Below are 13,592 nucleotides of genomic sequence, written 5' to 3' on the forward strand. Positions count from 1 at the left end.
GGGACCCTATCATACTCACCCGGTGTCCCCGGGTCCCCCTGCTTCTCCTCTTGCCGGCTGGCTTCTTCCTCTGCAAAGAAAATGGCGGGCGCATGCGCAGTGCGCCCGCCATCTGCTGCCATCTGCCGGCCGGCAGGAGAGACGAGTTGGGGCTAAAATTAGGGTTAGGGCTAGGGTTAGGGTTAGGGCTAGGGTTAGGGCTAGGGTTAGGGCTAGGGTTAGGGCTAGGGTTAGGGCTAGGGTTGGGGCTAAATTTAGGGTTAGGGCTAGGGTTAGGGTTAGGCTACTTTCACACTAGCGTTTTTTGGCTTCCGTCGCAATGCGTCGTTGGAGAAAAAACGCATCCTGCAAAAGTGCTTGCAGGATGCGTTTTTTTCTCCATTGACTTGCATTAGCAACACATTGCGACAGATTGCCACACGTCGCATCCGTCGTGCGACGGATGCGTCGTGCTTTGGCGGACCGTCGGCACAAAAAAACGCTACATGTAACTTTTTTTGTGTGACGTGTCCGCCATTTCCTACCGCGCATGCGCGGCCAGAACTCCGCCCCCGCCTCCCCGCACCTCACAATGGGGCAGCGGATGCGTTGAAAAAACAGCATCCTCTGCACCCGTTGTGCGGCGCTTACAACGCTAGCGTCGGTACGTCGGCCCGACACACTGTGATGGGCCGACTACGACGCTAGTGTGAAAGTAGCCTTAGGGTTGGGGCTAAAGTTAGGGCTAGGGTTAAATTTAGGGTTAGGATTGGGGCTAAATTTAGGGTTAGGGCTAGGGTTGGGGCTAAAATTAGGGTTAGGGTTAGGGTTGGGGCTAAAGTTAGGGATAGAGTTGGGATTAGGGTTAGGGTTTGGATTAGGGTTGGTATTAGGGTTACGGTTGGGATTAGGGTTACATTTGGGATTAGGGTTGGGATTAGGGTTAGGGTTGGGATTAGGGTTAAGGTTAGGGTTGGGATTAGGGTTAGGGGTGTATTGGGATTAGGGTTAGGTTTGAGGTTAGGGTTGAGATTAGGGTTAGGGGTGTGTTGGATTTAGGGTTTTGATTAGGGTTATGGTTAGAGTTGAGATTAGGGCTGTTTTGGGGTTAGGGTTGTGATTATCGTTAGAGTTGTGATTAGGATTATGGATCGGGTTGAGATTAGGGTTAGGGGTGTGTTGGAGTTAGGGTTGGAGTTAGAGTTGGGGGGTTTCCACTGTTTAGGTACATCAGGGGGTCTCCAAACACGACAGACAATTTTGCGCTAAAAAAGTCAAATGGTGCTCCCTCCCTTCTGAGCTCTGCCGTGCGCCCAAACAGTGGTTTACCCCCACATATGGGGCATCAGCGTACTCGGGATAAATTGGACAACAACTTTTGGGGTCCAATTTCTCCTGTTACCCTTGTGAAAATAAAAACTTGGGGGCTAAAAATCTTTTTTGTGGGAAAAAAAAATATTTTTTATTTTCACTACTCTGCATTATAAACTTCTGTGAAGCACTTAAGCATTCAAAGTTCTCACCACATATCTAGATAAGTTCCTTAGGGGGTCTAGTTTCCAAAATTTGGTCACTTGTGGGGGGTTTCTACTGTTTAGGTACATCAGGGGCTCTGCAAACGCAACATAACACCCACAGACAATTCTATCAAAGTCTGAATTCCAAAATGGCGCTACTTCTCTTCCGAGCTCTGCCGTGTGCCTAAACAGTGGTTTACCCCCATATATGGGGTACCAGCATACTCAGGACAAATAGGAGAACAAATATTGGTGTCCAATTTCTCTTGTTACCCTTGTGAAAATAAAAATTTGGGGGCTAAAAAATCTTTTTTTGTGGGAAAAAAATATATTTTTTATTTTCACTACTCTGCATTATAAACTTCTGTGAAGCACTTGGGCATTCAAAGTTCTCACCACATATCTAGATAAGTTCCTTGGGGGGGTCTACTTTCCAAAATGGGGTCACTTGTTGGGGGTTTCTACTGTTTAGGTACATTAGGGGTCTGCAAACGCAACATAACGCCAGCAGACAATTCTATCAAAGTCTGCATTCCAAAACGGCGCTCCTTCCCTTCCGAGCTCAGCCATGCGCCCAAACAGTGGTTTACCCCCACATATGGGGTACCAGCATACTCAGGACAAATTGGACAACAACTTTTGGGGTCCAATTTCTCTTGTTACCCTTGTGAAAATAAAAATTTGGGGGCTAAAAAATCTTGTAAAAAAAAAAAAAAATTATTTTCACGACTCTGCATTATAAACTTCTGTGATGCACTTGGGCATTCAAAGTTCTCACTACACATCTAGATAAGTTCCATGGGGGGTCTAGTTTCCAAAATGGGGTTACTTTTGGGGGGTTTCTACTGTTTAGGCACATCAGGGGCTCTCCAAACGCGACATGGCGTCCGATCTCAATTCCAGTCAATTTTGCATTGAAAAGTCAAATGGCGCTCCTTTGCTTCCGAGCTCAGCCATGCACCCAAACAGTGGTTTACCCCCACATATGGGGTGTCGGCGTACTCAGGACAAATTGTACAACAACTTCTGGGGTCCATTTTCTCCTGTTACCCTTGGTAAAATAAAAATTTGGAGGCAAAAAGATCATTTTTGTAGAAAAAATGCGATTTTTTTATTTTCACGGCTCTACGTTATAAACTTCTGTGAAGCACCTGGGGGTTTAAAGTGCTCACCACACATCTAGATTAGTTCCTTAAGGGGTCTAGTTTCCAAAATGGTGTCATTTGTGGGGGGTTTCCACTGTTTAGGCACATCAGGGGCTCTCCAAACGTGACATGGCGTCCGATCTCAATTCCAGCCAATTCTACATTGAAAAAGTAAAACGACACTCCTTCTCTTCCAAGCTCTGCAGTGCGCCCAAACAGTGGTTTACCCCCACATATGGGGTATCGACATACTCAGGAGAAATTGTACAACAACTTTTGTGGTATAATTTCTCCTGTTACCCTTGTGAAAATAAAAATTTGTGGGCGAAAAAATCATTTTTGTGAAAACAAATGCGATTTTTTATTTTCACGGCTCTACGTTATAAACTTCTGTGAAGCACTTGGGGGTTCAAAGTGCTCACCACACATCTAGATAAGTTCCTTGGGGGGTCTAGTTTCCAAAATGGTGTCACTTGTGGGGGGTTTCCACTGTTTAGGCACATTAGGGGCTCTCCAAACGCGACATGGCATCCGATCTCAATTCCAGCCAATTCTACATTGAAACAGTCAAACGGCACTCCTTCACTTCCAAGCTCTCCGGTGCGCCCAAACAGTGGTTTACCTCCACATATGGGGTATCGGCGTACTCAGGAGAAATTGCACAACAAAATTTGTGGTTAAATTTCTGTTTTTACACTTGTGAAAATTAAAAAAAATGGTTCTGAAGTAAAATGTTTGCAAAAAAAAGTTAAATGTTCATTTTTTTCTTCCACATTGTTTCAGTTCCTGTGAAGTACGTAAAGGGTTAATAAACTTCTTGAATGTGGTTTTGAGCAGCTTGAGGGGTGCAGTTTTTAGAATGGTGTCACACTTGGTTATTTTCTATCATATAGACCCCTCAAAATCACTTCAAAGGTGATGTGGTCCCTAAAAAAAACATGGTGTTGTAAAAATGAGAAATTGCTGGTCAACTTTTAACCCTTATAACTCCCTAACAAAAAAAAAATTGTTTCCAAAATTGTGCTGATGTAAAGTAGACATGTGGGAAATGTTATTTATTAACTATTTTTCGTGACATATCTCTCTGATTTAAGGGCATAAAAATACAAAGTTTGAAAATTGCAAAATTTTAAAAATTTTCGCCATATTTCCATTTTTTTCATAAATAATCGCAAGTAATATCGAAGAAATGTTACCACTAACTTGAAGTACAACATGTCACGAAAAAACAATCTCAGAATCAGCGGGATCCGATAAAGCGTTCCAGAGTTATAACCTCTTAAAGTGACAGTGGTCAGAATTGTAAAAATTGGCTCGGTCATTAAGTACCAAATTGGCTCTGTCACTAAGGGGTTAACAACCTAAGGTATTTACTTTTCCATGTGGAGACGGCGTTATCAAAAATGTCTAAAAAACAAAAAGAAAAAAAACCCTCTCTACCCTTGTTGTCCATAGTAACCAATCATAGCGCCGCTTTCATTCCACCAAAGCTAGTTAAGCAATGAAAGCCGAGTTGTAATTGGTTGCTGTGAGCTCTGGGATTTTATCACTGTTTTACAATGTCAATGTGGTTTTGTTCTTTTCTATAAAGCTGGAATGTATTGAATGAAGACTCTGGCATGTACACAGAAAATCTATGGGGCTGCCTGCAAGTTTGAGCCTCTCATTACAGGAGCCAGGCATAATGACTCCTAAGCGCCATCTGCTGGCCGGACAACAGAAGCGCAGCCATGTGGAATAGCTGTAGGCGGCGTCACTTCCGGTTAGAGATTTGTTGCCATAACGACGAGACTCTCCAAGTTTGGGACAGCTGATTTCTTAGACGCAAGGTGTGAAGATGGGTGTAAGGGGGCATGCGGCATAATGCCATAGCTGGGGGCTGCTGGAGGGTCCAGGGAAGGAGAAGACCACTGTCTAATGTCTGCTGGTCCGCAGCCTGGCATTATTATGGGTGCCCACAGCGCCAGCCTTAGCGGCATGCGATCAGTGGGGTTACACATATGGGGGCGCCCAGACCTATGGAACGATATAGGAACGTGTTATTTAACTCTTTCAGGACAGACGATTTTTCATTTACGCACTTTTGTTGTATTTTTTTGAGGAGGTGACGCTATTGTGGTGTTTTCAGGGTTTTTTTGTAATTGCTTAAAGCCGCTTATCATACAGAGTGACATGATTTTATATTCTGAATGCGACGTCACCAAATATGTGTATTTTTATATATTGAAATGAGGAAAAGGGTGTGAATCAAATTTTAATGTTTTAATGTTTTTTTTATATTTTTTAAAAGTTATTTTTTAAGTCTTTACTTTATTCTTAGTCCCTTTAGGGCCCATGAGACGTCTGTGCACAGACTGGCCTCCATAGACATATATGAGCGAGGTCAGGAGAGCTGCGGCCAGTCCTTGTGCTCGGGCCGACGTCTGCAGGAGCCCTTAGGGACTGATCATCTGTTTATTTTCTATATAATTCCCCACCACGGAGTACCAACATGGCAGCAGCATCACTTACTTTAGATGAGTAGTCCAAGTTCATCACAAAAGTTTGGAGTCACTCTATGTGACCTGTGAATCCTCACACTGCGACTTCTATTGTGCTCATGTCTAGTTGGCTTGTGGCCGTTCTTCTGCATCGCCATAGAGGTAATGATGGAAGATGAGAGTGATCTGGTGACAAGTGATCCAGATGTTTACACCATGGAAGAAGACAGAGCCGCACGAGTGATCCAGAAAGCTTTCCGCCGGATTCTGGTACGTGTCCCCTGCAGGGCTGGATAGTATCGGTCATGGGACTCTTACCCACCATGCGCCTTTATGGATTGTATTTCAGAATGGCTGCACGCTAAGAATCAGTCCAAATATATGCAAGCAACATACAGTATGACCGTCTTGTGGGTGACCAGACATCACCACTTTTGTGGAAATCTGATGTTTGAGTCCACAATTAATACACTTTTCTTGTAGACCATAGTGTCTGATGCAGCATTTTATGTCCTTGGTGCCGATAAAGATGGTGGCTAAGGCGGCAGAGAGAGCTGGGAGCCTCCACATAGCGTCCTAGACTGGCCTGAGGTAGCAGCATATCCAGCTGGTGAGCACAGCCATAATGGAGGAAAAGGGAGGATTCAATTCGGCATGACCATCCAGTTTATTTTAGCATGATCTAATAAACGTATGTTTTACCTGGATGGTCATGCCGATTTAAATCATCCCTTTTCCTCCAGTGGCTAAGACAAATCCGATAAATAAGTCATCCTGCCAGTCCCAAATTCTGTCTTAAAATAATGTGAAATAAGAAAAAGTCTGCTGGACACACAGGACTAATGGTGGCCATGGGTTTGTAATAAAAGTCTCAGAATCCAGCAATTTCCATAGGATCAGCCAGTAACGTCATGTATATAGTGACCTGCTGGTTGTTGGACATCCTTTGTTCCTGCTGAAGATCGGCCACCACCGGATCCTTCCTTCCCTCTGACATAAACACACATGCCCGGCTGAGCCGAGAGATGGGAGATTGGCTGACAGCTCCCTCAATAATATCGCTATTTTAGACTTTTTGACCTATTCATCCACCGATCTTTTTTTGTATTTTAAGGTGTTGACCAGGATTCGGGCTCAAGTATGCGATTTGCATAAATGTGGTCATGTACCAACTAGACATCCGTGGCCTCGATCTATGCAAGTGAATAGAGTGAGGCTAGACACGTCTAGTCTGAATGTGGCTGGAAGCATACAAATCCCATTCTTGCAGTAACAGCACCGTCTCCAGAGTATTCGCGCTGTGAGGATTCACAAGTCTTCAATCACACAGACGGACTGCAGACTTGAGCCCCCAAGCCTGGATAACCCCTTTACGCAATGTTGTTAGTTTTTTTTTCCCATTGTACGTACATTGCGTCAATTTTAACCAGTTCATGACCAGGCCATTTACCTTTCCTTCCTACCAGGGACATTTTTGGGTTTTATCGTACATGCGCTTTTAACGCTCTATATTTTTTTCTCATTCAGATATTCAAATGATTTTTGCTTCTTGTTTTTTACTGCACAAAAATCTCATTATCTCATTTTTATATATATATTGTTTGCTGATATCCTGGGAACATGTAAGGGAAAATCGAAAATACGGTACTTAGCTATTTTTCACATTTTTTAAAGTATTTTTTACTACCCCAAAGGACCGCTAAAAACATTTTAAATTGTGTTCCCCTTTCTACAGAAATTATTTTTGTATATAGAACATATTTTTCTAATGGGGCACAGCTGGAATCTGAGATTTAGACGAATAATGTTGCATTTATTTGTTTTTGTAATTTCCTTTTTTTTTTAATGTTATTTTAGTTCTTTATTGATTCATTTATTTTATACACTGTGCCCCCAGAATGTCTTGCATATATATTCATTGATTGTAGGAGGTTACGGGAGTGTCCATAAACTAGGTTTTCATTTCCAGCATTTCTTAATACCCATTGTAACATCTGCCTCTGCCACATTGTCATCCAGGTACCCCAATAGCACCATGCACCTTATGGACAAGATATGAGACCTTAGTCCAGAAGGGTCCAAATCTAGCACAGTCCCCAAATATGTGCATGAGCTGATAGCCTGCAGCGCTCACATGACCTAACAAAGTCACGTGAGCGCTGGCGCAGAAGGTGAGTATTCTTGTTTTTCCAAGAGGAACTACATAATTTAAGATGTGGTTGTCCAAGTTCTTTAATAGGTGTAAAGGAGTTTTGGACACCCTATGTTTGTCACCCGCTTTCTGTTGCAAGGTAGTGAATAGAGTTGGGAGGATGAATTTATGGGATTCTGGTCTGTCGGCCTGGTCAGTAGTCTCTTGCCATTGGGCAGGAGGCTCGCAGATCTTCCGGGATCCCCAGTGCGGCCTTGACTAGCCGGGCTAATGTGACGTCTTCTGTGTGTTACAATGATGACGTTGCGCCAGCCTGGCTAAAGAAAAGGTGCGCCAAAAGGTAAGAGATTGGCAAGCCTCCCGGCCTACGGCCACAGACTACTGACCTGGCTGATGGACCAGAGTCCCACAAATACATCTACCCAACTCTAGTAGTGAACCAACATAATCAGGCACTGTATTTCCAGGATTGGTGATCACTTGCTGATCTCTGGAACCACCACCAATTTTGAGAATGGGGCTATCAAATGTCCTGTTTGAATGGAGTGATGTGTGCTCTGTCCGCTCATTCATCTTCTACAGGAATGCTAGAGGTAGCGGAGCTACCAGCTGTGTATTACAAGGTCACCTATTAATTTCAATTATGGGCACCGTGTAATATTATATGTTTAAGGGTCCCTTTCCACTTGCGAGGAAAACGGACGAGTGCAATCCGATAAAAAATCGGATTGCACTCGGACCAATGTTAGTTAATAGGTGTCTTTTCATTTGCGATTTTTTTTCTCAGCCGAAATCGGACTGAGAAAAATCTGGATCGGCTGAGAAAAAAATCGCAGCATGCTGCGTATTGCTGCGACTCTCGGACGAGACTCGCCAATGCAAGTCAATGGGTGCGAGAAAAAAATCGCACAGCACTCACACCATGCGAGTACTGTCCGATTTTTACGCACCGGTGTCCTTTGAAAAGCCGGTAATTCAGCGCGGTGTACAGTAAAATCACACTGACAGGTTAGAATAGAATAGATATATACACATAGAATGTGTATGTATACATATATATATATATATATATGTCAGTGAGACTCCTCTATATGTATATTTATATTTAATGCAGCGCTAGATAGCATAAAAGTCGCTAATTCAATTGCCGGCTTTTCATTTCTCCTGCACAAACCCGACATGATATGAGACACGGTTTACATACAGTAAACCATCTCATATCCCCCTTTTTTTTGCATATTCCACACTACTAATGTTAGTAGTGTGTATGTGCAAAATTTGGCCGCTGTAGCTGCTAAAATAAAGGGTTAAATGGTGGAAAAAATTGGCGTGGGCTCCCGCGCAATTTTCTCCGCCAGAATGGTAAAGCCAGTGACTGAGGGCAGATATTAATAGCCAGGAGAGGGTCCATGGTTATTGGCCCCCCTGTGGCTACAAACATCTGCCCCCAGCCACCCCAGAAAAGGCACATCTGGAAGATGCGCCTATTCTGGCACTTGGCCACTCTCTTCCCACTCCCTGTAGCGGTGGGATATGGGGTAATGAAGGGTTAATGTCACCTTGCTATTGTAAGGTGACATTAAGCCAGATTAATAATGGAGAGGCGTACATTGTGTGATAGAGACCCCCTATAATTAAGATAACACAGTGGGTCTGAAAACAACATAAACTTTACATTTTCTCTTTTTATCAGGACACGAATGTTTTCAAATACATTAAAAATCTTCTCAGCTTCAAAGCCCAAGGGGATCCGAGACTTTTACTCAAGTGCATCAATCCCGGAGAGGTGAGGACATGATTACCGCCTCTTTCCATAGACTTCGTTGTAATGTTAGGATGTGTTTTGTTGTGCACTTACGCTAGAAGACATCACCTCTAAGGAACTCTGCATTGAGCCCACTGACATATGCAGCTGTTTTTGGCATTGGCTATTAATGGCGGATGCCAGGAACCACAGATGCTAAGGGTTCTTGTAGTGTCCTCAGATATAAGAACCATTATAGTCAGGGAGTTGGCGGAGTTTTCGCGGCTATGCGTCTGCCAAACACCAGAAGAACAAAACCCCTTTTCTCCTCGGGTTGTCATCCTTAGATAGTTCCACATGCTAATTCACTTATACTGTTATTTCTACTGATTTTATGGTCACGTGCAATGGTGTTCCTTGTGGATCTCACGGCAAAGTCTTGCTTTACAGCTTTGCATTACGATGGAGGTACAATGGCCTGACTTACACCTTCCAGTGAAATGATAGGTTTCCTTAAAAGAATAAACTAATTATAAATGCTTTTATTTCTTCATTTTGGTTGAAGCAGAAAATGCTCCAAATCACTGGAGCTGCTTTAGTGCTTTGGACTGGCCAGGGGCACTCACTGCGGGTCTATTTACATGAACTTTTTCCATCTGGTGGTCGTGTAAATGCCTGTTTACACAGGCAGACCAAAGTAAACAATGCGCATCAAGCACATATACTAGATCGCCCAGTAATCATAGACTGCAGTAGTTATTTGCAGCATGAGACCTGTTTACACAGGCAGACCAAAGTAAACAATGCGCACCAAGCACATATACTAGATTGCTCAGTGATCATAGACTGCAATAGTTGTCTGCAGCATGAGACCTGTTTACACAGGCAGACCAAAGTAAACAATGCGCACCAAGCACATATACTAGATCGCCCAGTAATCATAGACTGCAGTAGTTATTTGCAGCATGAGACCTGTTTACACAGGCAGACCAAAGTAAACAATGCGCACCAAGCACATATACTAGATCGCCCAGTGAGCATAGATTGCATTAGTTGTCTGCAGCACGAGTCCTGTTTACACAGAAGGATGTGAGCCACCCAATGAACAATGGTTTTTCAGGCTGGAGACACAGGCTCCAGGTTCTGATGATTACTAGTCCTGAGAGCTGAGCTGTTGTTGCTGCTCAGAACCATTTTGACGCTCCCATCTTTGCCCCACAAAGTGATCACTGGGCACCACTAGTTAATATGCCCGCATATGTACATGCCGTTACCTACCTGATCTTTGCTCTATTTACATTCTGGAGCGGATTTACCTGTTATATGCAGGTACAGTATATGTTCTTCTGTATGTTCAATAAATTCATATTTTTATATACCATACTTTTTGGACATTTACTCCGTGTTTCCAGTATACAGTGTAGTAGGTGCCTATGCCAAGGACCAGCAAACAATAGGATGGGTGATAAAAGTATGAATCCTGGGGATGTGACCACTGGGGCCTCAGAAATCCTGAGAATGGGGGTCCTAAAGCCCTCTGTGAAGAGTTTGTCTGCATGTTCACTTCTATGAAACTATAGGAGTAGTAGAGCACATGTGTGACCACCGCCCCAATAGACAGTGAATATGGTGGGGGTCACACGATTGGCTGCCTTCTGTGTGCACTGTATATTGACAGCAAGGTGGAGGCGGAGGTTGGACCAGGTGGCACGAGAACCTAGTCCTCTAGTGATAATCTCCTGCTGATAAAACACTGATTGTATTGAAACAAAAACACAGCCCAGTAAGTGACACATTGCTGGAATGAGGGTCTCTGCCCCTACATCATATTAATCTCAGATTACGTAGCCAAAAGCTGCTGACAGATTCCCATTAAATGCTCTCAGGTAAACTATATCTCCCAGGATGCTCTTGTAGCCACAGCCTGGCAGAACTAGAACACTGAGTCTCTAACGGTTGGTAATACAGCTGCAGTGTCAAATCTGTGACTTTCCATCTCATGGATGTCCTGACAGCTGCAGACAGGAGCTTTGCAATAGTTGGACAGTCACAGGTTGGAGAGCACTGGAATATGTCCATCTAAAGGTATTATTGTCTTTATTTTACAGGCAGGACTTATCGACGCGGCCGCTGGCGTACATGTCAGGTTCAGACTCGGAGGGGTAACTATAATCTTCATTTATTATCTGCCACATACGGACATGTACAGTATAGATGTATCACTATACATATTGGTAAGTGCCCCCACAAAATGCCCGACTGTCTATTCATTAGGCCGGTTTCACACGTCAGTGGCTCCGGTACGTGAGGTGACAGTTTCCTCACGTACCGGAGCCACTGACACACGTAGACCCATAAAAATCAATGCATCTGTGCAGATGTCATTGATTTTTTGCGGACCGTGTCTCCGTGTGCCAAACACGGAGACATGTCAGTGTTCGTGGGAGCGCACGTATTACACGGACCCATTAAAGTCAATGGGTCCGTGTAAAACACGGACCACACACGGACCTTCTCCGTTTGCAGTCCGTGTGGCGTGCAGGAGACAGCGCTACAGTAAGCGCTGTCCCCCCCCACTGGTGCTGAAGCCGCGATTCATATGTTCCCTGCAGCAGCGTTTGCTGCAGAGAAAATATGAATAATAGTGTTTAAAATAAAGATCTATGTGTCAACCTGTACGCCCCCCCGCTGTTCTGAAAATACTCACCCGCCTCCCTCGCAGTGTCCTGTCCTGGCCGCCCCTTCTACTGTATGCGGTCACGTGGGGCCGACGATTAGAGTCATGAATATGTGGCTCCACCTCCCATAGGGGTGGAGCCGCCTATTCATGACTGTAAATGAGCGGCCCCACGTGACCGCATACAGTGGAAGCCGCGGCCAGACCAGGAAGCACCGACAGCCAACGTGGGAGCGGGTGAGTATTTTCTGAACAGCGGGGGGGGCGCACAGGGGGTGGGAGGGCGGCGGACACATAGATCTTTATTTTAAACACTATTATTCATATCTTCTATGCAGCAAACGCTGTTGCACAGAATATATGAATCGCGGCTTCAGCACGATGCAGAGTGGGTACCACACGCTCCGTGTGGTACCCACTCGGCACACGGGCGGCACACGTGTGCCGCACGTATGGCCTACGTGAGCTCACGGGCACACGGACACGGATAACTCCGGTACCGATTTTTCCGGTACTGGAATTATCTGGACGTGTGGGACAGCCCTTAGTATTAAACATCACCACATTCCCACCTGGACAACTTGGTTTTTGGGGTCTTTAATGGGAAGTCCTTTTACATTTTTGTCACCTGACCTGCTCTGAAGCCTAAACACCCCTTCTAGTCAGTATTAAACGTCCAACATGGACAGTCCGAGTGCGGACCACGACGTCTGGACCAGCCCCAATCCAGGCGTATATGAGACCCGCAGCCAGCCCGAACATTGGTCTCAGGCCTCATTCAGGTGTCCATGTTGCTCCTATGTGTTGCATCCAGTTTCTTTCATGGATACAGCGGATCCTACGCACATGTCCGTTTTTTCCAGCAGCACGGGCGAAAAGGGCCGATATAAGTCTATGGGTCCGGGAAAACACGTACAGCGCACTGATGTCATCCTGTCCAATGTACAAGAATTGTCATTTATTTATTTATCCATCTGTAAAAAACCACTGATGGTAAAAGCCGACACACGGGTGAGACCGGTGATAATTATTCATATACGCGATTAAACACGGACGTGTGAATGAGGCCTTCGATTGAGTTATGTCGTACTCAGTCTCTTTGGCCATGTTTTCTTTTTCTGGGAGGGGGCTATGTTATTAACCCCTTCATGATCTCGTGATTTTCCATTTTTGCACTTTCGTTTTTTATTCCCCATCTTCCCAGAGTCATAACTTTTTTACATTTTCCGTCAATATATCCGCGTGAAGGCTTTTTTTTTTTTTTTGTGAGACGAGTTGTACTTTTGAACAACACCTTTGATTTAACCATATAGTGTACTGAAAAACAGGAAAAAAATTCCCGGTGAAATTGCAAAAAAAGTGCAATTCCACAATTATTTTTGGGTTTTTTATTTACCTTTTCCACTAAATGCTAAAACTGACCTGCCAATATGACTCCCCAGGTCTTTACGAGTACGCAGTTAACAAACATGTATAAGTGCTTTTTTTTTTATTTAAGTGGTGAAAAAAAATCCGAAATTTGTAAGAAAAAAACATTTGCTTATGTCACCATTTTCCGAGACCCTTAGGGTCTCCATTTTTCTGCATCAGGGGCTGAGTAATGGCTTATATTTTGTGCCCTTAGATCACTTTTTTATTAATACCACTTTGGTGCAGCTATGTTCTTTTGATTGCCTGTTATTGCATTTTATTGCAATGCTGCGGCGACCTAAAGAAAGGTAATTCTGGAATTTCGATTTTATTTTTTTTCTCGTTACGCCATTTACTGAATGGATTAATTTACTTTATAGTTGTATAGATCGGACATTTCTGAACGCAGCGATAGCAAATGTGTGTATTTTTATTGTTTCAGTTTCAATGGGGCATAAGTGGGATGATTTATATATATTTTTTCAAAC

General features: G+C 43.9%; 1 protein-coding gene across 6 annotated transcripts in view; it reads left to right on the plus strand.

Annotated features, from left to right (window-relative positions):
• The first annotated feature begins 4,397 nt into the window (after nt 1–4,397).
• Nucleotides 4,398–13,592, plus strand: part of C3H11orf65 (chromosome 3 C11orf65 homolog) — a 39,836-nt gene continuing 30,641 nt past the window's right edge. For 2 of the 6 annotated variants that reach the window (XM_077298344.1, XM_077298346.1), the window contains exons 1-4: nt 4,398–4,470; nt 5,249–5,391; nt 8,967–9,059; nt 11,126–11,179. In XM_077298344.1, coding sequence (XP_077154459.1) covers nt 5,287–5,391; nt 8,967–9,059; nt 11,126–11,179 — 252 coding nt within the window. In that variant the 5' untranslated portion in view covers nt 4,398–4,470; nt 5,249–5,286. Of the gene's footprint in view, nt 4,471–4,498; nt 5,392–8,966; nt 9,060–11,125; nt 11,180–13,592 lie in introns of those variants that run through there. The other 4 variants (XR_013224080.1, XM_077298341.1, XM_077298343.1 and 1 more) reach the window with 3 other exon arrangements.

The sequence above is a fragment of the Ranitomeya variabilis genome, chromosome 3, assembly GCF_051348905.1.
Source record: "Ranitomeya variabilis isolate aRanVar5 chromosome 3, aRanVar5.hap1, whole genome shotgun sequence".
NCBI lineage: Eukaryota > Metazoa > Chordata > Amphibia > Anura > Dendrobatidae > Ranitomeya > Ranitomeya variabilis.